The 26131-nt window shown below is 41.1% G+C and overlaps 1 protein-coding gene across 2 annotated transcripts; it reads right to left on the bottom strand.

The window, feature by feature from the left end:
- Nucleotides 1–277: 277 nt before the first annotated feature.
- Nucleotides 278–25668, bottom strand: CFAP57 (cilia and flagella associated protein 57). 2 transcript variants are annotated; one of them, XM_030032303.2, is made up of 22 exons: nt 25337–25668; nt 24940–25256; nt 23161–23447; nt 22798–22981; nt 21726–21878; nt 20503–20642; nt 19634–19799; nt 19133–19246; nt 18422–18634; nt 17632–17805; nt 16310–16471; nt 15677–15832; nt 13475–13568; nt 12400–12590; nt 11220–11393; nt 9944–10102; nt 9383–9526; nt 8086–8202; nt 6982–7116; nt 6755–6898; nt 2812–2938; nt 278–2522 (listed from the first exon to the last, which is right to left on the bottom strand). In XM_030032303.2, the coding sequence occupies exons 1-22, from the start codon at nt 25599–25601 to the stop codon at nt 2311–2313; spliced, it is 3828 nt and encodes a 1275-aa protein (XP_029888163.2). In that variant the 5' UTR covers nt 25602–25668; the 3' UTR covers nt 278–2310. The 2 variants fall into 2 exon arrangements, with proteins under 2 accessions (XP_029888163.2, XP_029888165.2); XM_030032305.2 differs by having other exon boundaries at nt 13475–13572; nt 15681–15832.
- Nucleotides 25669–26131: the final 463 nt, after the last annotated feature.

The raw sequence follows: 26131 nt of genomic DNA, 5'->3' as shown, positions 1-26131 counted from the left end.
CCAGTGGTTGTTGTCCTAAACCTAAAACAACAAATGGGCTGTGGTGGATTTCACTATACAAACACCCTTGAACAATGAGCTTGTCCCTACCCAGAAAAACCTCATCCTTTAGGTAGGCCAGTTAACAAATACATCATCCAAGGGGAAACCTTATTCAGCTTTAAAGATAGCCATATATTCACTTTAAAAAGTGGGCTGTAACTTTATAAGAGCATGAGATGCTTACCAGATCCTTCAGAGAGGTGCCAAGAAGAGAAACAGACAATGGAGACCAAGAGAGGATGAAAGCTGAAAGTGTCTTTGCACTCTGACAGAATTCAGAAGACCATTAGCATACAAACCCATAACCCAGTTACAACTTAATTCTGAAAACATTTGTACAGCACACGTGTGGGAGACTGACCTTGGTCTAGTTTTCCCAGTATAGAAAGGGCTTGTACATCTATTTTGCTTCCAGCAGGTCTCTGATAAACCTCAGTTGTAACACTCTGCTGTGCCTGACTTTTAATGTTCTCCCTTACAAACAATGTTTAACTGCCTCTTAGCTACTAAGATCAAGTTTGAAATCCTCTTGAACCGAGTTTGCCAGCTGTCTACCTAGGCTTCATCCGACAAGCCTTGTATTACCTTTAAAATCTTTCTCATGAGGGTGACACACAGGCATACTTTTAAGCGTATTAATCATCACTTAGAAATCATTCTTCACCTGTATATGCTTCTTCCTCTTATTAGGACAAGGTCGTTATTTTTCAGAAAGATTGATTCCATTTCTCTAAACCACATCTCTTAAAGCAGTGGCTTCTACCACTCAATTTATTCTGACAGAGAGAGGGAAAAATTATACCACATGGGAGTCTAGCAAATTCAAATGGGTGTGTTCTGAAAATTTAAGCAGGAACTAGTTTCTGAAATATTTGTTAATTACATTAATTACATCCTCTTTCTGTACAGGAAGTATCAAGATTATATGGGGAGGGGAGGAGGAAGAAAGGGTGTTAAGCTAGCACATTAACAGACCAATTCCATCATAACTTCTTCCTTTTGTTCCTGTGAAACCTGTGCTTCATACACGTTAAAGCTGAAAAATTAAAAAAGTAAGACTAAGGAAACTTAATTCCACAGTCAAGGACAAAGTACTCAGCTGAAGTTTCCCAGGTCATAGGAGCTCGTGGAACCATCCATTTTGCCATGGTGTTAGGGTGGAAATGAGTCTAGTATCCCTAATGGTAATATAGCTTACACATTATCCAGCCTTGGCACCACCATCTTATGTACAATATTATTAGTAGTATGTAGAAAGCACTCGTCATTTCTCTACAATTCAGCATGGGAAATGGAAACAGTAATGTTCTGGCTGTTACAATACCATATAGTTCCATGCTCAATCAGTAGTTTAAATTTCTGATGTATGTGAAGTAATCCTCAGTGAGACAGTGTGTCATGCACTGACAAAAAAGGATGAAAAATTTATTTTTTTCCCCCTCATTATTAAAGAAATTACTCCCTGCCTTTTTCTATACATGAGTACTTTGCAGAGTGACTTTTTAGGGGAATTTCACTGAAAAACTGAACTAAAGGGATTGTAGATGTTGGAAAAAAAGACAAGCAAAGATTAACTTATCAAAGTTACAGTAGAGTTATGACATAAGGTTTGGCCTTTATTCCAGATTTTGGAGTCTGAAACTGGGCTGCCCTTTTGTGCTGCTGAAATGATTGTAACAGATGAGACAATACATCTCTAGACAGAAGGCAGATGCTTCAGCAAGGGCTCTAGTCTCAGGTGTGCTTGACCACTAGTCAAAGGTTGCCCTCACAAGGTAATTGATTTTTAGTCTGTGGCTGGATACCTGCTTGGAATAACACTGACATCTGTCTTAAGTGCGGGCAGTCCTTTGTATGGACATATGCAATTCAATACTAGAAAATAAAAGGCTGATGTTAATTTTTGCAGCACAATGACACCAAATTAGAATTCTAGCAGAAAAGGCTTACAGAGTTTGACTAGCTCTTCTGAACTAGGACACATTATTTTTCAAGAGAAAGGTGCATACTGCCCTAGCATGAAGGCACAAAGATCAGTCTTGCACTAACACAAATTTATTTTTTTTTGTCTTGGCTCCTAGGCCTCATGGAAAGGGCAGATTCCAGGGAAGTAGAAGGGAGTGAAGGTTGCTGCCTTGTGTTCAGAGCAGTGAGTGCTGCACAAGTGCTTCTAGTGGAAGAGTATAGGATCATGGAAGTCTAATCCATGCTGTTGCATTTCTGATCTTGCCAGGAGAATGTAGTAATGTAAGGCATCCTTGAACCAGGTCACTGTTGCTGTGTCTTGTGACTTCTTTCCAGATTCAGCTTAGGAAGATTTCCAACTAAGAGAGGCTGAACTGCAAGGACTTGCCCCTTCTCCTGGATTTGGTCTCGCAGGTATTGAATTTCTAGCTGCTGCATTTCTATGATTTTCTCACTTTCCTTCTCTGCATTCAACCTCAGGACAGCTGGGCTGGACAGCAGTTCAGTGGAGGAAGCTAGAAGATAAAATCAGAGAGGATAGAGCAGAGTAACAAAGGTCCAGCTCGCAGAGTTCTTTTGGCATGAACGAGGAAAGGAGTCTTTCAGGGCTGAAGGAGTAGAACTAAATAGTAAGATTCTGCAGTATTTAGCAGCTTCTACAACTAACATTACAATATAACAGGTACCACCAGGGAGACACGCTGGAACAATATGGAGACAGTAATGTAATTGTTCACCAAGGACAAAAAAGGCTTCTGGAATGAGTACTGACAATATGGAAAACATACAAGAAGCACTATTCACCTGTGTCTTGAATGGCTTGTTTTTTCTTGGTTAATCGTAGTGTTGACTGGAGGTCATGTATCTGGGTGTGGGCCACCTTCAGTTCTTGCCGCAAGTCATTGATTTCCTTAATCAGACTCACATTTTCCTGCAAAAACAGTATGCCCTATGAGGAAAAGCACAGGTACTATCTGGCTCAGCAATATGTATCTTCTTATAATTGGGAAGGACACTGGACAGTATAGAATCATTATCACAAGCAGGAGATACAGGGCAATCAGTACAGTACACATCTCAGATAAGGCCACAGTAGATTTGACGCAAAACATGACAGTATCAAACCATGTTAGCTCAATAACCTAATATTTGTTTTGCTTTTCTGACTGCAGCTGCACTCCAAGGTGTCATCTTCCTTGCCAGTTCCACAGGGAAGCTCAGGTCCCTTCCTGGACTGATCCAATTAATTCAGAATTAATGTGAGGAATTCCTATTTCTCCTTCCAGTGTGTATTTTTTTGCTTTTCATTTGCCACTATGTGTCTGTTCACTTAAATTATCTGTATCTCCTTGCAGTTCTTCAAAGCCCTCTTCATTAGTTCTGACAGACATCGCTTTCCAACACCCCTTCCAAATTATTAAGAAATATATAAAGCATATGGAGACTTGAGATACCTACTGCTAACATGCTGTTATGGGGAAAAGTTAGCTGTGTATTCATCTTTTGTTCTTTTTTTAGTCAGTTTTCAACTCAAAAAAGTTCAGTCTTCTAATTTTTTTAATAGCCTACCACAAAGCATCTTGCTGAAGGAGTTGTGAAAGTACGAGTGAATGAACTTTACCCATTGTTGTGACAGATTCAAAGACTTCAGCAAAACCACTATGGGCTAATACCAGTGAAGGATGATAAAACTGTTGCTCAGGATTGAGAAACAGGAGCACCATTAACTAAATATTTCTTTTCTGAATTCAAGAGAAGTGAAATGGTATATTTGCCTCTTACAAAGAAGGTGAAATACCTTATCACATCAACAGCTAGTGCAAATGTTTAACAGCTGCCATCATACTTAAACCAAGAATAGCAAGGATTTCAGCTACTTGTGGTGGTTTCTTAGAAGTTTTGGAACATAGCACCATTCCAACCCCTGGAACTTCATCATAAATGGTAATATTTTAAAAAGGTAAGTGGCCAAAAGGCATGCTTTGGGTACCTCACATAATACCAGTCTCAAGCAATAGAGAACCCACTAAAAAACAGGAGATAAGAACAAGGATTAATGACATTTTCCTATGAAAAAGATGTCTTCAAATCTTGATGGGTTTTTTTAATGATAATTTTGGTTGACAGAGATAATTATGTTGCCACAAGAGATTTATGCAAGGCATATGATTCAGTTCCTTACAGTATACTTATAAAGTATTAGCACCACACAACTGAAAACTGGTTAGTAACAAAGTACAATCCTTACCGCAATTATCTGTACATAGATGCACTCAAGGAGTTCAAGTTGGCAGCAATAACTCAAGGTGCGTGTGCGTGGCAAGATTCTCAATACTTCACACTAAGACAAGTACACCAACTGTGCTTTAGTTTCCCCTCAGCTGAAAGTCACTGACTGGAGGAAGATTGTGGGATGCATTGATGCATTAAGCTCTGAACTTGGGCAAGAACAGTTGTTGTGTTGGATTCTAAATGCAGTGGGAGCTGGTGCGCTCAGGCAGCCTGCTCTGAAATCATAATATTTTGTTGACTCCTACTTGTTTAATTCAAGTCTTTAAACACAGATGAAATTTGACTGCTATGCTTTTATCCCAGAGCTTGATATTGAAAGGAACACATGAAGAGGATAACTTCCAAGAATCAGTCAAGGTAATTTTCTTTTGACCAGCTTTCAGGGTTAGGTCACAGCATTTCTGTTTAAGTGTACTTTTGTCATGAACATCTTCATAAGTTCACTCCAAGTGGCTGAATGCTGCTACCAAATGAAGATCTTGTTTTTGGTCTATTAGACAGTATAATACATAGTATCTTGTATGAGGCAATCTGGGCTATGTTGAAATGTCTTGTTTGGTTTGCTGGGTGCTAAAAGGCTGCTGGTTGACACTGAGAATATTTTTCTGAGGAGGCATGCTATCCAGAGAGATTAGCCTTTAATTCAGTTTTTGCATTCTGCCAGAATTGTCATGGGATGTTGTGGCAAAGTACCCATTGTTTCAGAAAAGGGATTGATCAAATGCACGGAGGATGAGGGCATCAGGTAAAACTGCATATGATGTCTGAATGCAATCTACAGCCTAGAAGTCCCTACAGTGCTGACTGTCAGAGACAGGTAGGACATATTATAGAAAAGATCATCCTATACATGCTTCAGTTCAAGCAGCGTTACTTCCAGATTATCCGGTGTGTCTCTTCTTATGTATCCAAGTGACCAAAGAAGCCATTACAAATATAGAAGGCTGGAGGGAAGACGAATAGTCTAACAACAAGCAACTTGTCAATTGTAAGAATAACTCAAATTATCTTGACAGTTCTAATCATCTGTTGCAGCAGTCACTAGTAGAATGTACCTATGAACAATCACTCAGAGAGGAATGCACAGCTCTGAAAATGTAAGCACAATTGAGAAATAATAGAAATACAGAGCTGGAAGGCCATCAAGATGTCATTTACTTTTTCAAAGCAAGTCCTGAGAGAAGTTTGTCTAAACTAGTCTTAAAAGCCCCCTGTGAAGGACTGGTAGACCACGATAATTCCTCCTGGCTGTAAAGTCTCATTAATCCACTAGACTTCGGAGAACTGCTTTTTCTTTGAAGAAACCAGGCTGCTTAGAACCTTTGATATCTTCATCTTCCAGATGTTTTATTAATTCAGTTTTAATCATCATTTCATCTTAGGCTTACTGATCCAAAACATCAAGTATTATCATTATGAGCACCATCTGTCACCCTGTTCCAGCAAGGAAATTCTTCAGGTTATTTTCTGAAGCCATCTCCTTTTGTGCCAAAGGAAACATCTAACTCACAGAAGGAGTCAAAAAATTAAAACAGGGCCAGGGAAGACGATTGCTGCCGCCTAGGCCTGAAGAAGCACTAGGAATAAATAGCAAAGAACAGATGACTTAGGAGGTGACTGAGGTCTAATGATCCTGAGGAAGCATAATAAAATAACAGTGAAGAAAGGGCTAGTGAGGGGAAAAGGAAATGGTGACTGAGCAGAAGGAGATCATGGTAAAAAGAGACTGGAAAAGAGCTGTCCTCCTAGGATGTTTGGTGTGAGGCTTTAGATCCTCTCACTCCAGATGAAAACAAATTGGATCTTTGGCCCCAGCTGTCACAAGTTTACCTTGCCTTGTAGGAAACAAGGATTCTGAGCAAGAGATCTTGGTACAAATAGGCATATTCATCATGTGTTTCTGAACTTCCTTGAAAAACCTGGATGTGAAAAGCAGAAAGTTCTTCTGAATTCAGACCAGTAGGCATGGGACTATGTGGCCAAAGAAAGTAATTTTTTTTTTTCTTTTCTTCCTCCAAATTACTTCCTAAACACTACTACACAGCAAGTACAGCTTGGCACTCAGACAGGTGCAATTTGACTATGATGGCAATTATAAATACTGTTTCAAATAAAAAATAAGTACATTAATTGCTTTAAAAATACCCAGGCAGCAGAGATTCCATATCTCCTTTTACATTAGGGAGTGGGAGATAAACAAAAGTATCCACAAAACAGCAGCAATTTCTGACTTCAGAGATCTTGCTCTTTTTGTCCAGAAAATTATAGAACTTTAGTAGCCCAATGAATATTATCCTTGAATGGAAGCACTTGAAATACTTAGGAATTTCTGGCAAGGAAGCAAACCAAAACTGTTTCAAAGTCCTAAGAAACCATTGTGGTAAGGCTACTAAAGTCTCTTTTGTACAGCTGCTTCCTTCTTCCCCCTCCATACCACAAGGAGAAGGCTTATTACCTGCACGATGCGCATGTAAGCAGCTTGGTGCATTTCCTGATCCTTCACCACTTTCTTTTTGAAAGCTGCCAAATTCCTCTCAAGATACTCTCGCTGTCTCATGTACTCCTGCTGCAAATCTGTGTCTGCTGCTTCAGTCTCCACCTGAGGGGGCATAGCATGTTGCCTCAGTAATTACACTAGCAGAGAAATTCATCTGGAAGGAGAAGGCAAAGGCCCTGACTCACCGAGTCTGATTGCTGCACATACTTGGTGTAGAGCTCACGGATCCCATCCTTCATTTTTCTGGAATCCTGAATGAAGCCCACACAATTATGAAGATCTGTTTTAAATCGTTTGATGAGAGTTTCCATATTTTGCTTCTGCAAGAATGATGTAGGTACATTCTTATTTGGCTCATCAGAGCACTCTATCATATGCAATTTTCTAGAAAGTCTAGTAGAACTGGTGAAAGCTCTCATATACTTCACTTCCACTTAATTTAAAAAAAGTCTTTCATTAAAAAACCTGCTGGGGATGTGAGCACTAAATGTTCAATAGCAGTGACAAGTTTTAGCAGTAATAATAATCCAAGATACTTGCATTAGGTAATGTAAGTGCCAGCATCCAGAGATCTCATCCAAAAACCAGTGGCTTATTATCATGAATGCTACCCCCCACTGTCATTTCCCAAACAACCTACATTCTTATTTAGAAGCAACACACGAACAGTTAATGAGAGAAGGCAAGGGACAAAACACGTATCAGACACATGCACAACTTTGTGATTTCACATCAAGATTGCTTTTCCATTCTCACTTGGTTTCTACCAGGCCCCTCTACCTGCTTCCTCAGTCCTGCACTGCCTGCTAAGCTCCTTCACCTTCACTTGCAGTCCCTTTTCCTCCCTCATCTGATGTGCTTGTTGTCAAACACAAGGGGTCCTTGTCTCCTCCATTAATAAGCCCACCTTTCATTTCACCCTACTGATGCCTATGTATCATTGTAGGTGATAGCCTACGTGCTGCTCCTGTTTAGGCCAAGTGTCCCCAGATTTCAAGCTTGGGCAGGAAAGGGTAGTCAGTTAAACATTTGCCTCGCTGCTCTGTAAACCCAGAAGAATATGTGTTGATTGAACAAACTGACACATAAATAACTGGATTTTTTTAATATCAACTCTCTAACCTGGTTGCGAGCTTGGAAGTTTTGTCTTTGTCCCCACTGACCAGAGACTCTCCTGGTCCTTGGACACAGTATCCTTGAAGTACCCTTTGCTCAGATTAATGCTTCTGCAGTGTTCTGTCCCCACAAACTTCATTATGTGGGACCTGCACAGTAGTTGTACCCCATACCTTCTGCCTCTCTCTGTGCATCTCGCGATCAGTTGCCTTTAGTTTCTGCTGCAGTTGTGTGATATTCAGCTTCAACTGTGTGCTCTCATTGTGGAACTGTGCCAGCTCCCCCTCCATCTGAAAGGAAGCAGGAGAAGGAAATCAGGACTAAAAGGACACATGAAAAAACAACACGTAACAGGAAAACAGGAGACTGAAAATACAGACTTGAGGGAGTAGATCCCCCTTCAGGTTGAATTACAACACGAAAAACATCAATTTTGGAACAACACTGCCCTCTGTCAGAATATACAGAAAACACAAAAATGGATATTCAACTCCCTTTTGAGTTACAGGTATTTAAGTGATGTGATGCCCCTTAATTTCCTTGAGCTAAACTGGAGCTTTACTGTTCCATCTGAATAAAAATGGGTGAGGTGGAAATTAACAGTCAATACTGGAAAGAGTAAGTGTAACAATAAGACGAACCTGATACTGAAAAGAAACAAACCCATTGAAAAGCTGTGGGTACATATATAGAACACAAGGGAAAAAAGCAATAGGGGTAGTACAGCATTTACTGGCATAAGATGGTGATCAGAAGAGAGAACAGGGCTTTCATCATGCTAGTCTAACGTACATACAAATTGTTCAGTAGTTTGCATTTTATTCAAAAGGCTTTTGTTCTGAATAAACAGACTTATGAAAACTAATAGGTCACTGATAAGCTATGTCACCACAGCCCTAATTTGGCTGAGCTAAAGGTACATCTGTGGAGAGATCACAGTAAGTTTCTATCATAAATAAGTTGCCTCAATGAGTCTGCTGCAAGGTAAGTATGAATACACGGAAATTTTCCATGGATCAGCTGAGGAACAGTAATTTGTCCACATACCTAATCCCTAAACAGAGTTATGTTTGCATAAACCTGCAACTTTTCTGAGAGAAGAAGTTCACTCTCTCTTCCTCCAGATCAGTACAGGCAGTGTATTGCAAATTCTACAGGGTACATGGAGGGCAACCACATAAGGATAAGATCTATTCTTAAGCAAAACTTAAGATATTACTCAGAGTCTAGAATTAAATACTGAAACAGGAGCTTAAATAACTGTGTCGATCACTGGTAGCATATGATAGAAAATTAAATAGCAGCTATTGTGCACAAATATTTTTAATAGCTGTAAAGATATTGAATCAGTGCTGAGTATCCTTGAAAGAAGCCGAGGAACAAACAGGGTGGAGTCTTCCATGGGACTTACCAGGTCATCTTTGTATTCAAAGGGCTTAGTAGCAGAGGCCAAATGAAAGTTTTACTCACCTCATGGATCTGCTCCTTCATTGTTTTAATATCATTTTCACGTGACTCTATTTGCTTCTTGAACTCCTCTATTCTGTAATCCAGTACAAACTTGAACTTCTCCAGTTCCTGATTTTTCTTTTTTAGGTCATATATATGCTTCTCCTGGGAGAAATAGGTAGAGAGATCCGAATCAGACACAACACTCTCAAACAGATCCCTAGGACAAGGCATAAATACGGCAGAGGCAAAACCAGCAGTCACAGATCTAGTGGAAGACTGAACTTCAGTTGCACATCTACACAGATTGCATGAGAAGGGAGGGGGCAAATAATGCAAAGAGCCATCTACAGATCCCAGAACAGGGGATGAGAAACTCAACATCCTGAAGTTGAGCTCCTAAAGAAAAGCTTAGAATGTCAACTAAAAACTAAAATCCCAAACTAAATATCGCAAATTCTTTAAGTTAAAACTGAGTTTCCAGGCATGTGATATTATCACAACACAATGCTATTAAAATAAATAACTGTATTAAATTACGGGAGGGTGGCTTTGATCTCAGCCAATTGTCCCGTTTCTCACCTTGTCTTGGATAGTGTCAGCTCTCTCTTGAACCTCTGTCTTCAGTGCCAAAATGTCCTTCTCCAGTGACCTAATGATGCCTTGCAGCTTCTGCTGTTCTAGTCTCATTTCCTCAGTGTCCCTGTTACGTTCCTTGAGCTCTTTCTGTAGGCTGTTCAACTAGGGAGGCAAACGAGTAAGAACTTAAAAGCCTGCAAAAGCTGTGCACAACTTAGCCATCCTACTCTGTAAGATACCTTGTAAACAGTGTAGGATGAAGGATATCAAACTAAGATATGATGAAGGAGCATCACATCACTTAAATACCTGTAATTCAAAAGGGGCAAAAAGGAATATCCATTTTTGCATTTTCTCTATATTCTGACAGAATACTCACTGCGCTACAAGGAATCAAGGAATTTGCATCCAGAAGCAAGAAGTGTATGGATATTATACCCAAGCATCAGCTTCAAATAACACTAAAGCCATGGAAAATTATTTTAAGGTGATCACTTGTTATACATCTCTAAAGATGTCAAAGTAGACTGGATGGGTGCCTAGTTCATAGCTTTTGGGTACCCCCAAAATCCCTGCCTCAGTACTAAGATCTGTGAAGCCAAGACAGTTGGAACCAAGGAATGGTGCTGGTCAAACTGTGAGGACCCATGAAGAAATTCCTGGTGTCTAAAAGACAACGGAACTGAAGACAGTACCATGATAATAGAGGGTATGAAGGAAGAGAACGTGTCTCCAGACGGATACTGAAGAAACTGAAAAGAAAAAATGCCCCTCTAACATCCTTAGGCAAATGTAATAGCCAGCCAGTAAAAGAGCTAAAAGGTTTTATGCCTCCTTAAAAATCCTAGTAAAACCAATAAAAAATGATGATGCATACAAAACACAAAGTGTTTATTGCATCAAATGAAGCAGTAGAAGTATTTTTCTAACAAAGCAACGCATTAGATCTTGGAAAAAGGAAAAGGTTCATTTCTTTCCCATCGTAGGATGAAGAATATTATTATTTATAATTTAAAACTATGTAAGACAAAAGAAAGTGTACTAATAAAACCACACCTCCTCTGTCATCATCTCTAATCATATCAGCAATACAATCAGCACACAGCTTCTTCTTCTGCCCAAATATTCTAAAACATTCCAACTGATATAAGAAGGAGCTACTGTTCTCATATGAAATGCCACATATTTACAGACTAAATTGACATGCCATTAATCATATTCAATCCTTGGCTATAGGTCTTCACATGCAGGTCTGATCCTATCACAGAATAAGAGATACCCTTTTATTCATGACTCCTATTTCTCCTTTCAGTTGCAGGTTTGATTCCCTTTCTTCCAAGAGCTGTCTCTCATACTTGATTTTGATTTCCAGGATTTCTTGATCTTCATCTTCTTCTATTTGTTTCTTAATTTCTTCATGTGCTTGAAGCTGCTGCTTCATATCCTCCTCTGCCTGCATTTAAGGAAAGCAAACATTAGAGAGAACAACAGTAAGAGACCAGTAAAGAAGAGGAGAATTCTTTATTTGTAACTGTGTTTCTCCTAGGAGGATCTGTATTTAGTGGACTCTTCAATTGCAGCAATATCATTTAAGGTAACTTAACTTCTTAGGGGATTAAAGTAACTTTAAAAACTGTTAAAACAAACATTAAAAATTCTTAAAAAAAATTATTCTTAAGGCTTGGATGCTTCAAGTTAGGAACGCGGCCTAAATAACTAACATCAGCAAGCTTGTTCTGGCTGCAGAAAACGCAAACATGGGTAACACTTGAGACGATCTTTTAAAATTGCTGTTTCTGATGCATTAGGACCAATGACCACTCAGGTTTGTATCAGTCTCTGTATGCCTCTCTTCTCACATTCATTCCTCACATTCTTTCCAAATTGGTATTGCAACACAGGGCTACAAACAGTAATGTTGATAGAATTTATTGACTTTAGATATACAAGTATCAGTTATCTGGCTACCCTTTGTCAAGCCAAGTCTTTGACCTCAATGTGTGGGAGTTTTTTAAGTACTCAGGGTATTTCTCTTTGTTCCCCAAATTATGCAGGCAGGAATCTCAGGGACTCAGGAATGGAATTCACCATTTTAGAAATGTTATCTTTTCACTAGAACAAGCTGATTGAATCTTTTTTTCTTCAGTTACAGTAAATGTATCATCTAACCCACATTAATAAACAGGAATTCTTGGATCTAGGAGAAAGAGAGGTGAAGCTGAGAATGCCCAAGGATATTAACCTTAGCAGGTTACTTAGTCTAGGTTTGAAGCCCAGAAAAGTTGGTAACTCAGCTGGGTTTTCCTCACTACTGTTCTGTTTGTCAACATATTTCCCCAAGGTTACAGGCAGATTAGGATCTGCATGAAGGGAGCCAACCTCTCCTGTCCTAGGGAACATTTTATCACAGTTGGAGATAAACTTAGTCAATAATTCAAACTGCAAATCAAGTTTCCTACCTCTTCCAGCAGAACAGATTTCTCATTAAGTTTTTCCTCATAATATTCTGTTAGCTCCTTCATGGCCTTGTTTTTGCTTTCCTCCAAATTGTGCAATTGTTTCTCATATTCCTCCTGCATCCTCTGGGATTTCACTTGCAGCTCCTGGTATTTCTCATTCTCCATTAAGAGTTTCTGATTACTGTCAGATTCTGGTAACAGGCAACATACGGAACAGATAAAGCTAACAGAAAAGAGAGGTGTATCCTATCCTTCTACAGTCATCATTGTCTTATTCTCTACTGTCTTTTTGGCAGCTGGTTGCGATAAGTTACAGTAGAAGCACTTCATCACTTTCCTAATCAGATATACAGGGGTTTTAGACTCTGTGGCCATACAAAATTTTACATCAGAAAACCATCTCTTGAGTTTCCTGCTCTTCCTTTCACTTACCACTTCACTAATAATGCCTATTCCAAAGCTGTCATTCACCTTTCTCAGTTGTATCTGAATATTCTGCTATATACCTGCTTGCTGCATCAGGAGAGAATGCTCTGTTCCAGCCTGAACAAGCCTAAAACCTACACCAAAATCTCCTACTCTGCCATTACAACAAATTAATAACAGCTAATTTAGGCATTCTCTTGAGATGACAACCATGTCAAAGCTGCATGAGCACAACTGTTACAGAGCATGAGTAGGCAACAGACTCATTTATGGGTGGACTTGCTTTTTGGTACTAATTTGCAGTACTTCTATTTTATCTTGATTATGACTCTGGGGTCCAGGTATTTACATGTTTTGTGCACTGTACATTAGCCTCGTTGCTGAACTGTATGACTTCACTATTCTTGCACAGTGAGCTATAAGTTAAATGAAGAAATTACTAATCTCAAAACTGATACATCTAAGATACAGTGCCCATGTGCATGTTTGTGGTGCAGTTTAGACAAACATTTGGTCTGCAATACCTATGTGACATACATGCATTTTTCCTTTTACTTGTACTCTAGCAATCCCTCCCTGTCACATTACTTGCTATCAATCTAATGCACTTCCTCCAGATTCTAGTTACAAACACTTGTTACAGTCTAACCTAACTTTTGCACCTCCCTGGCCTGTTTATTCATCAGCTCAGACAGTTGAAACTGGTGTTGTAGCTCCTGTTTTTCTTTCTCTGCCTGTAAAATCTGGGGAAAAAAATAAGAAAAAAACATTTTAATTTGAAACTAGGCAAAGCAGTGTCCAAATCATTTGTGCTTTTGACCATGGTGGGGAACACATACACAACAGAATTTATGTTTGAAGTGTCTCACCAAAATTCAGATGCCATGTGTCACTAAGCCAAGTTTTCCCAGAGATTAGTTTGTTATGACAAGTTACAAAACTATGGAAAGCTAAGGGAAGGTAGCAAATGGAGTTCATATAATACAGGGCACTGTATAACACTAATCTAACACGAAAAGTTTGTGAGCTACAAAAGCCTCCACTTCTTTGTGCGTGCCTGCTTGAGAAGAATTTGCAGTTCCATAAATTGTTGTCCAGATATTAAAGTTCAAGCTGCTTCCTGTCTCACTAGAAGCAACCTTGAGGTCCTAAAACACTGACAATTGCATAGAATGACATAAACCTAAGCAAAAGTGAGTTTTGAATGCCATTTGCTTGGAATGTCCAACTACCACTACAAATGACTTAATCTTCTAAAAAAGCACAAAGAACTGGAACAAGAAAATGGGTGAGAAATTTCCCAGAAAAGTTGGGAATTGTACCATAGGTACAATTTTTTCAGTTTCTTCTCATAACAACTGTATGGGTCTTACATAAGCAGAAATGCTCCATTTGACTGCTGGACACAACTAGAAAGGTTAGCCCCAAGCCTGTCCAAATCTGTCATTCAGTTTAACCTTAACACGTACTGATAGTCAGACAGGAAGTACAACTTGCCTGCTTAGAAAACTTTTATTCACCTTCAAAGGCATTTGCTTGCAAGCCTATAATCAACAAGCCTAAAGAAGTTTCAGTGTGGCTGAGATTATTATAACTCTATAGCCAAGTGCTACCTATGAAAAGACCTGAAGAACTGCAGAAGAAAACCAGCACAGATAAAACACAGGTAGAGGAATCTGTAAGAATTGAAATGGCTTTCTTGTAAAAGGTCAAGCTGTACAAAAATGAGGAAGAATAGAAAGGTTAAAACTCAGGTTACTTAAATGCAAAAACCACAATGAGAAAAGCCAAAGAGCCTGAGGAACTACTTGAAGAAAACATTAAAATGAATAATTAAACTTCTTCAAAAAAATCAAAATCAGAAACCTGCCAGAACATTTGTAGGGCCAAAAGACAAGAAAGGTATAAAAGGAGCACCTGAAAATGACAAGACCATAAAATAGTAAAACTACTAAGTAACTTGGCAAGCCTTCATACTGGAATCCTTCTTTATGTGGAGCCAAACTGAAATACTGCTTGAAGGGACTATGTACAACTCAACAAAATAAGCAGTAACAAATCACCAGGACAGGATAATATTCATCCAAAAGCTTGAAAAGAACATGAAGTTGACAGAATTGAATCATGTGATGTGTAATCTCTCACTTCAAGCCATCTTACTGCCATAGAAATCGCTATTGGATCACTTGCCTTCTAACCCTAAAAAGGGTCCAGAAATATAGCAAATTACAGGTCAGAAATCTGGTGTGTGCACCAGGCAGACGGACAGAATAGAATTAACGGACACAGATAAGTAAGACACTGGGAGAAATTATCTTGGCTTTTGCCTTTCAGGGAAGTCCTGCTTCATGACCACAGAGAAATCAATAAACACATGAACAGAAGAAATCCAGGGAATATATTTTACTTCTATTTTCAAAAAGTATACAAGATGTTCTTAAAAAAGCTAAGCGGCCAGGGCATAAAGAAGGTGGCATTAAGAAGAATAATTGTTGGATTCTGCAGCAGCTGCAACCTTTTATATGACAGAGCTTTTAAGGCATAGTCCCATTTCTACTTCAGGGTGATATAGCTTACTGATCCTTGGTCTTAGGCAGCGTTTATTGCTGGAACTGGTTTTATGTGAAGATACTTATAGGCTACATAGAATAACTCTTGCATTCCCTTGTACTTACAAGATACTTGACTCAAAAGTAGCTTCATGCTTTACAAATATCAAGAACATCTTTACTGGAAAGGAATGCTTCATTTTTCAGATGCTTTATGGCATTCATACATATATAATGCAAGCTTGAATTCAACTCTTCAGTGAAAGATTTCTTGGTATTTGGTTCTGCAATATGAATCATACCTCATGTTTGGTTTTAAGGGAGCTTATTTCCTCAGTGAAATTCTCTTCTAATTCCTTTATTTTTTCATTACAATACATGTCCTTGAGACGTAGCTGGTAATCATTTTCTGTCTGTAGCTCTTTCACACGAATCTGCAGGTCTAGCATTGCCTGACTCTGTTAGGACATGGATGAGAAGACAGTTTTAACAGAGAGATTATTTGCCATTAGCAACAGCTTGTTAAGGATGTTTTATTTATATACACATATTTATGAAAGACAGCCTTTGCAGAGAATTTTCAGACAGACAGGCCAAGAAGTTCCAGAAATAAGGTTCCTTTGTTATCTTACAAGATTGTTTACAGAAATGCAGCTTCTGACTTCTCTACTCCATTAAAACTACTTTCAACAGACTGGGGAAAGTATTAAGAGAGAAGTCTAAACTGTTCTCCACACTCACTGTTCATATAACCCAGTTTGCATAACAAGCAGCTGCAGCTACTCGCTGTAACCTCTTTTTATGATGAAAGCCATGCAAGCCCTCTTAAACAGAAGGCCATATAGGAACAGATAGTCACAAACACCACACAAATGTAATTCATAAGCTGTACACTAGGAATCCTATGGTTCACGTTCACAAGTTGCTCCTCTTACCTTCTCTTCGATATCTGATCTCATGATCAGTACTTCCTCAGCATACTCAACTTCCTTTACCCATTTCAGTATCCCACCTCCTTTATCATACACTTTCCAGATAAATATAGAGCCATCCTCTGAGGCAGTCAGCAGAAATAGGTCATCGTTTGTTATGGACATCTTAGAAGTAAGAGACAACAAAATAATAGTAGAGACAAGGAAGAATGGAGAGACAGTTTGATTTTATACCAAATTTTTCTCCCCACCCACATACTCCCTGTCATTTCTACCACAGAAAGCCAACAGTGGAAATATTAACATAGGCCCACTACCAACATCTTGATTACGTCCTCTACTCCTGCTCCGCCCCAGTCCAAACAACAGGGGAAGGCAAAGAATAGAAGAACACGTGAAGACACTGGATCTGCTTCTGCTCTCAAAGCTGTAGGAAGATTTTTAAAAACCTGAAACAGACAAGACCTTCTAGACAGTTATAGCACAGACAGACATTTTATATGACAATTCCAAAGGTCTCTAGCTTTTTCCTTTGCGAAGTTGTTTGAGCAACAGATAGCTAAACATTTTCTTTTGAATCTGCAAATAAGCCCACCAAGAACTATCTAGTAATAACTGCTGTCACCTCCTCCAGGCCTCCTGTGACTGCATGGCCTGGCATAGAGTACCTGGGAGCTGACACAGCTTACGAATGAGGTGAAAGTAGAGTTCCAATAACTGAAGTTCATAGACTAATGTTGGACTGTGCAACTCTAAGTCAAGGTGCTGTATTTGACAGTGATACTTAAAATGCCAAAGTTACAAACAGTTGTAACAAGACAGAACATGTGGCTTCCTGGAGAAAGCACACTGAAATGTTCCATGGTTGCAGGGTCTATTCCATATCCCCCACCTTCGAGATGCTGTTCATTAGCCTTTTAGATATACACTCTGGTTAGCAGACCAGCACTGCAATCTCTTCTGCTCTTTACCCTGGCAGCAAGTTACTTAATACATTTATCTCATTCCTACTTCTATTCTCACAAGAGGTTTTAAAGTCTGCATAACTTTATCTTCCTCTTTCCAGAAAGAGCTATATCATAATTCTCCATCGGGGATATGCCATGTTATGTATCCTGGTGCAAGCCACTTTTTAGCCAACAACAGCTTATCCAGTGACATCTATTTTGAGAGACAAGACTTCTATGAATGTTGCAATATTCATTCTTCACATGCAGGCTTAACCTTAGTTTTAACATATTATGCTATGAAATGGGAAGGAGAATCAATGCTAAAGGAGACGTGTGCAGCTGGTATCGCAGGGAAAAGAAAGCAGTCTATGTTACCTTTGTAACAGCACCTGCATGGGCCCGATACTCATTGAAATCCCTTGTCAAAGGTAACGGGTACTTCATAGCTCGAATTGTCCCCAGAGATGTACCAACAAATACCATGTGCCCGGAATATGAAACAGCTACTGCAGTATAAACAACATCAAAAGCAGGCACTTCATGCTGGATCTAAAAAAAAAAAAACCAAAACCAAAAAACAACAAAACACACAAACCCCTCACATTACATTAAGTTCCCCAATACTATTTGATTACTTATTGCATGAGCAATTGTCATACCTCTGCCTGCAGCAAATAATGCAGTTAACAGAATCTACGTGCCTATAGGATTAAAGCCAGGAACAGTAATTAGTATTAAGGTTTATAGATATGTACTCTTAAAATTTCAAGCCAAGTTCCACACGTTGATCACTTCTGAAGGACGGAATGGTTATCACATACAATTTACTACTATTTTGGACCAAAAAAAAATGCACATAGCCTACAGTGGTAGATGCAATACACTTGTATTTCAGCAGAACAGTTGATACAATATTGCCAAGTTAGTTTGTTAGCGGGATTAGAAGATTTCTAGGTAAATCCAAGTAAAGTTATAAAAATACAAAACCACAACAAAATTTCAGGTTTCATGGTAAAGGACATAAGAACACAAGAAAAGCGTCAGTAAATATTGCAGCTATCAAAACCAGGCTGATTCCTACTTAGCAAATAGATGATAAGGAAACCAAAGCACTAGTACCCTCCCCAGAGAGCTTAGCAAAATCCCAGAGTGCTTGTTAGCTCACCAAAGACTCTGAAATTTCTTTTAGAGTTTGGTCAGATCCAACAGCAAAGATGATTTTGGCATCAGAAGACAGGGCAATGCTGCTGTAGATGCAGGACTTGAGCACACACTCTGACTCCCTTTTACCTGTCAACAAGTTCCACTCATACACAGCACCATGTGTGTCACAGGAGACAAATTTAGCATCATCTGCGCTCCACTTAACTGCATGTATCTGGCAAAAGCAAAACACACCAAGGAGCACGATGTGTAGGTTATAGACGTAAAACATGGAGTCATTTCACTGGTAAATCCATGACAACTTTGGAACCATACTTCTAAGTCTTACTTTAAAACCCTTGATGTCTCTCAACTAATCCCATTTTAGCATTTAAAAAATATAATCAGTAAGAGCTACTTTATGAACACACTGTCAGGAAAAAGCTCATTTCAATAGTGAGTAGGACATTTTATTTTTATAATTTATTACTGGAATGTTTTTCCTGATTCAGCCACCTGCCAATCATTCACCCTCAATTTAAGGACAGACTCTTTAGATGTATCTAGTGCATGCATACATTGACTTCTGACCACAGAAAACTGACTTTTGTATTTCTATTTTTAATTTTGGGGCCCATTTCTGATCCAAAATTGTACTTCACCTTTTCAAAATGCATCTTACCAACTAGTTCATACTTCAATGAGTTGTATCCTACAGAATTTGTTTACTAACCTTCCCGCTATGTCCTCTCAGATTATTAATATTCTCAAAGGTGATGCTGGAATAAATTTGAATCACATTTCCATTAACTGCAGCAAAAAGATGGCCTCCGTTACTGAATGAGCACTACAACAAGAACATAATCACCCATTACTGTAGATGCAGTGGATAAAAACATTCATGCATTGAATTCCAATGACATCGTCTAATATCAGAATGTTACACAAAAAGAAAACTCCATGACATAATTAGCCTCTTACTGCTTTCTTAATTGCTTTCCCCTGTAAAATTCAGTCCTTGAGTATTTGAGCAAACTACCCCTTCTGCTGCTTCCCAGGTCCACAGTTATCCATCAGCCTCCAGGCTTATTTTCCAACAGTTGGAATCCTCTTCTCAATGCTTTGATATCCTAAATCCTACTAGGATCTATTAGAGAGGTTTCTATCTTCTGTCATGTTCTTCATCACTCTGCTCCCTATAACTCCCCAGTTTCATTTTTGTACCACTCCTTACCTCTCTACACTTTCTCACAGCAAACTCCTTGAAAACATGCATGTCCTCATACAGTAGACTTATAAATCGTAGTTTGTCAGAAAACCCAACCAAACAGAAAAGGCCAGTGGGATGAAGTGATACTGTGTATGCTTCCTCCCGATACTCCTTATACAGCTCCAAAGTGCTGAAAGAGAAAACCATTGCGCAGTACGGAATAGTACAAACTCCCTATGCACGCTTGACAGGACATATCTGGCCCAGCAAGGACACCTGCAGCTACAATCTGACTCTGCCTTGTCCTTGAGGAAATACGTTGTCATTTGATTAAGTAATAATAGCAGAGATGTTACAGGAAACAAAGGCAAATCTGAACTTTCTGGTTCACAGAGAAGGTGTGGAAGGTGCAAGAGCAAATCCTTGTTTACTGTAATATAACGAAGAGGGTAAATGAACTGCTGATTGCAAATCTACACGAACATCTTGTCTGAGATTTGTTTTTCCCCAACTCTCCCTCCACAGAGCCTTAAAAGACAGAGTCATTTTGCTTAAGAACTATGGCTATGAAGCAGGATAGGGGACAACAGTATCTTAAGACAAAGCTGAATGAAATATTTCTGAAGATTTTTTTTTTTTTCCCCCCAAAAACATAAGAGAAGTCTGACATCAATATGGCTTAATAGAAAAGGTTTTGGATTCTTCTGGCACTGGTTTTAAAAGCACTGCATATTCACACTGCCCAAATCATGTCAGTAAGACCACTTACGTCCCACACCACAGACGAGTTTTAGCAGAACAACGCTCTCATTCATATGAGATTGCTGCTGATGCCTGCTAAATACAATATACAAAAAAGCAAGAGGTAATAACAAACACAAACAACTCTTTACTTCGTCTCATAATTCCAGATGCGGACAGATCTATCGAGGGAACAAGTAGCAAGAATGGGTTTCCACATACAGATGTCCAGACCAGTGATTGAAGCAGAATGCAATGGGAAATTCAGATATGAAAAATAAGCTGCCTTCTCCTGAGAAGCAATAAGAACATAAAAAAATCACAAATATCTCACTGCAGGCAGTAAGTCAGGTAAGAAATCTATCATAGCTCTTTGTGTACAGTAATCAAATATTTTTGAGGAAACCACTTAATCCTTTCACTGCACTGGTCTGAACCCAACAATGTTAAAAACATAACAACGTTAGAATCAGTTTTAACTTTATAATTAATAATAAAAAAAAGTGACGCAGGGAAGATGCAGGCTCCATAGTTCTCATACACTAGTGAGAGCAGAACATAATTGTAAGTGTCCAAAGAAATGCAAGTTAGATAAATAAAACTGGACCTACAAGAATTCAGTTAAAACCTTCTGGTCAGACAGATATTTAAAAATAATCAAGTGCTAAGTGATAAGTAACTTCACCAGGATGTTTAGCTAACTCATGCTGGAAGTGAGGCACCAATAAAATTTTAGGCTGCGTGCAGAAAAAGGACCCATAACTACAAAACCCTTTCCTGTAAAGATCTTTCTGTATGCCTGCATACAGTTTAGGCATTTAACTCCATGTAAGTCTAGTTCATGGTAATACATTTATCTCTTGTCTTTGTATGATTTAATTCCTTCAAAGTAGGGAATGTTTTTCACTGTGTGTGTTCTTCACAAAGGGGTTTCACTCCTAACTAGGACTTCAACAACTATTATTTTAGAGTAACATGAGATTTCCATGGCTGTTCCAGCTTTATCATTGCATTGAAGTTTCTGCATATTACAGTGGAGCACAAACTACTAGTTATGTCAAAAATCTCTCTGTTAAAGCCTTACTTAAGTGGTTCAACAGACATGCACCCTTAAACAGTCTTAACAGTGCCCTCTATCATTCTGCTGACTAACATCAGGTATTCATATGGAGGGATGCTTGAGCAAGGTGCTGCTGAAATACAGCGCTCAGAGAAGCATGCAGACCACTTCACATCATGAGCTTTAAGGGTTGAGATGCTATTTGATGGATTTTATGAGAAGGTAACATAGAAAGCGACACTAAATAGCCTGTGCCATTCCAATACACCCCTTACTGGACATGATGGCTGTAGAATGTGATAAGATTGCACTCACCTTCATAAGATTGGTGGAGAGCATAGTAAACATGTAAAGCTGATTTTTATTTGTGTTAACGACCATCGTTTCCTCAGAGGGGCTGAAGCATATACATATAATGTCCTGTCTGCCTGACGTTTTTGGCTCACTTCTGAACAGGTCCTGAGGAAGCTGCACAAGAAATGCATCCCATGGGATATTCCAGTTCTCCGTGTTTTAGTAGAAGGCATGCACAAACACACAAACTTTTGCCCTAATGCTACTCTAATAAGCATATACATAACATCAGTAAGACAACTTGGATATTTAATAGTACATAACTACTGCAAGGCAGGGAATAGAGGACAACATAACGTAACTGTATCTATAGCATTACAGCTGAAAAAAGTATCAGAGGACATTTCAGCAGTAATCTTAACTAATGCATTAAACAAAAATGAAAATGGTAGCAGAAAAACATCGAGAAAATTGTGATCTCAGAATCTTTGCATTGTATCATTCAGGTTGATAGCAGTCTTATTACAGGGTCTTGTGCATCGGGAAGAGCTGACATTTTAGGCCCAGAGTATGAAGGCTTGACCAGATCATCAGAGTTAAATGGTCTTATCCAGAGACTGCAGTAAGTCAATGCACACAGCTTGCTATAGAACAGTTAGAAATCTTACTAGATTACTTAAGAGTGTGCATGTCTCATGACAGCTATAATAAATATCTGAGGGGAGAAAAGCTTTGCCATGAAAAAACCCAAGCAGCTTAGTTCTTCAAAACTGATATAGACTACTTCTTAGCTCCAAAAGTCTCCATAAATAAAAGTTTCTTAAAGGTTTCCTGAAGTTTAGCAGCCTCAAAGCACATTCTACCTGTGGGAACATGCAGAGCTACCTTGCAAAAGGATATCTGTCACTGACTTTCAGTGTGACCTCTGGCAACTCCCTTACTTTCAACACCACCAGGACAGTTAGCTAATGCTTACAATGTAATTTAGAGATGTGCTAAAAATTACTATTAATAAAACTGAATTGGAACCACCCCCACCCCTCTAAACAGGCCTCTGCTGCATAATTGCTTGGAAAAGCTTTTTTCTCCCTACCCAGATTTCTTGACTTTCCTTGTAGACTTCCTTTTCCTTGGTCTTTTCAAACAGAAGAACAACTCCTGGGCTAGATGAACATGCAAAGCCTTTGGAATAAGCTACAACTGCAGATATTTGAGGCAAAGAATCCTGTTGTGAACCATTATCTTCAGATGCCAGTCCACAAGGGACATCAGAAGAACTGCAGGCAGAAAACACATAAAGACTTAAGAATAAAGAAGGACAAAACAAAAAATGTTTATCAGCAGCAATCAGAATATTATAACCCATTCATAAACTGGACAAGAAAGAAATTAGTGAATGCAACTAATCTGCATGCACAAGCATGAAACTATTAGTAATAGTATTTAGCAGATTTACCTCTCATATTCTTCTGTTGTTGCATCTTCTTCTAGTTCCCTGGGTGGTTTTTTGTGCTCTACACTTGTCTCCCAGTGCAGCTCTCCAGTTTCAAACAAGATAAGCTTGCCTGTGTCAGTGCCACATATAACTTCCTCCTCGGATAGCCAGGCATGGCACAAGTAGTTTTGTGGCTCTCCCTTCTGTAAATTCATCTGCTTCAAAGTTCCTTCACTGTACTTAAAAAGTTTAAAAAAGCCATTTCCAGTGATACAAACCTGTGCGTTGTCTTGAGGACTAAAGCTCACCTATGGAACAAAAGGGAGAGAAATTACGTTACAGAACTATGTTCACAAATAAGCAAATATTATACTTGTTCTGAAGACTTTCAGCACCAGATACAGAAAAACAAACAAGGGAAGAAGGTTCATAGAAACATACAGGAGTAGAGAAGAGACTAAGAAATAACCATCATAACTACACTGCAGTTCTCCCCCTTTCAAAACTGTGTATATCAATTTTACACAATGCTACAAATACATTAACTCTATTAAGCTAAGATGCTATCTGAATCACAATGCAATACCAAAAAGAAAGTTGTCTCTGCCCTCAGGATTAAATGACAAAAGTAAGGCCAAAATACATCTTTACTGCTGATTAGCAAGTTTTCTGGCAGCAAGCTTCCTGAAAAGTGGGACCATTCATTCTTAAAGGCCAGGAATAAGTTCTGTTTTCAGGCAAACCTTGCCCATTATGCATATTGATTCACACAATTAGGTGTTTATTGGTGAAAACAGTGGAATAGCCATCTCAACACCCAACATGAAGGATAGCACCATAGTTAGACCTCATTTTTCATTCTTAATGGAACTTTAGTCAGCAGTTGTCTTTACGGTCACTTTCCTCTCTTTAGGAATTGAGCTCATGAAGTCAGTAGTTCACACAACCTCTGCTTGTAGCTGTACCACGGAAAAAATGGCAGCTAGGGTCCAACCAACCCACGTACTGGAAGCCTCTTACCTCCCCGCAAGAAAGATACTAAAAAAGGGCACCCAAAGCAGGATGCAGGAATTGTTTGAGTGCCATCAGCCTGCTCCTAGCCGCTCTTCCTGGGTTACTCCTCTGATCTGTACATAGAACAGACTGCAGGAAGCAAAAGGCGCACGAACATGCCAAGAGCTTCCAAGATGTGTGTTACGCCTGCTGAGCACAGCCAATGCATTTAATAAGTGTTTCTGCAGGGACACAAGGGACACATTGCACACTCGCTGGTCAAGTTGCACTGGCCCCATGCCATAGATCTCATGTGATATAAGAGAATCTCGTGTGATACAAGTGATACGGACATGAGAACGTCCATTATGGGGCAAAGCAAAAATTTATTTAGCCCAGTGTCCTATTGCTGAGAAAGGCCAACAGCAGGTGCCAGGAAAGGCCACAGAAACTATATAAAATCTACAGTGTGGAGCCCTCCCCTCCCTCTCTTGCCCTGGATAGAAGCTATGCGACCACAGGGGAACGTACTGTGCGCATATCCTGCGGGCTGAATTTACGTGCTACCTGGCACCCGGCACGTGGTGAACTAAAGTTTGATCCTTTTATCCACCTTTTTGAAACAGCGCGACAGGCTCCCGAAGAACCAGCCAACCGTGAATCACGATGTTAAAAACAAGCCGCAGAGACGCGGGCCCAGCTCAGTTCTGGAGGCAGGCGTGCGCACCCTCGTCCCCCGGCAAGGCCGGGGGGAGCCGGCCGGGCCCGGGGCTGGCCCGGGGAGCCCGTGAGGGCCGCGGCCCTTACCTGGCAGACGCCACTGCCCGGGGCCTCGAGGCGGACCGCCGCCATCAGCCGCTGCTTCTCCCACAGCCAGTAGGTGAGGTGCCCCTCGGGGGGGGCCGTGGCGGCCGCCAGGTACCGGCAGTCGGGGGAGAAGGCCAGGGACACCGCCTCCCGCGCCGGCAGCTCGGCGGCGGCCAGCGTCCTCCGCCGCCGCGCCGGCGCCGACGACAGCTCGTAGACCGTCAGGACCGGCTGCTCCGCCACCGTCTCTGAGACGGCCAGGTACCGCCGGTTGGGGCTGACGGCCAGCGCCTGCACGCCCCGGCTCTTGTCTGTGCCTGCGGGGAGGAGAGGGGTCAGGGCAGGGCGGGCCGGGGCCGGGGGGGGGGGTCGGGGCCGGCGCCGGCGCCGGGGCCACCTGGGATGAACTTGTGCCATTTCTGCTCGAGGTGGAGCTGGAGGCAGCCCGCCCCCGCCGCGTGCAGCACGACCTGGTCCTCCAAGAAGCAGACGCCGCCGGCCACCCGCGGCCGGCAGCCGAAGACGGCCACGGGCTGCGCCGCCACCGTCGACATGCTGCCGCCGCCGCCGCCGCCGTCGTCGTCGCGGCAACCGCGGCCCCGGCACCCCCGGAAGCGGCGGCGGCGGCGCGCGCACGCGGCCGGAAGCGGCGGCGGCAGCATGGCGCGGCGCGGTTCCCTCTCCGACTCCGGCTCGGACTCCGGCTCGGAGGACTCCTCTCTCTCCGACTCGGAGGTGAGCCCGCGGCCGCGGTGGCGAGACCTCCCCCGGTAGCCGTGGGGTAAGGCCGCCCGGTGCCCCCGCCGGCGGCGCGGTCTGACCGTGGCCTCTCCGCAGCTCCAGGAGGCCTTCTCGAGGGGAGCGCTGAAGCCGGGGCTCAACGTGGTGCTGGAGGAGCGGCCGAAGCGGCGCAACGACGCGGTGAGCGGGGCCCGCGGGGCGGGACGGCGCCTTCCCGGGGCAGAGAAGCCCCCGCCGGGGCTGGGGCCGCGGGGGTCGGGGCAGGACAGGCCTCCAGGGCTCCTGCACCGCTGTGGTGATTCGGGGTGTCACCCCGCGGCCGCGGGGCGGCAGCGGCCCACGGTGTGACCTGGGCGTTCAGCCGGGCCGGCCTTCGGGAGGTGGTTCTGTGCGGTGGCGGGCAGAGGTGTGCTTCTTCCGCAGGACGGCCTGAAGCGGTGTCTGTCCGAAT

This window comes from Aquila chrysaetos, chromosome 12 (genome assembly GCF_900496995.4).
Source record: "Aquila chrysaetos chrysaetos chromosome 12, bAquChr1.4, whole genome shotgun sequence".
NCBI classification, from domain to species: Eukaryota; Metazoa; Chordata; class Aves; order Accipitriformes; family Accipitridae; genus Aquila; species Aquila chrysaetos.
This window is presented reverse-complemented; position numbering and strand designations above follow the sequence as displayed.

Coding starts and splice junctions, on each gene's coding strand:
- CFAP57 (XM_030032303.2), bottom strand. CDS start 25,601: ATGCTGCCGCCGCCGCTTCCGGCCGCGTGCGCGCGCCGCCGCCGCCGC. Junction 22,982..23,160: donor ACAACAGAAGAATATGAGAG/GTAAATCTGCTA, acceptor TTCTGCCTGCAG/TTCTTCTGATGTCCCTTGTG. Junction 7,117..8,085: donor TGCACAGAGAGAGGCAGAAG/GTATGGGGTACA, acceptor TCATTCTTGCAG/AAGCAAAATATGGAAACTCT.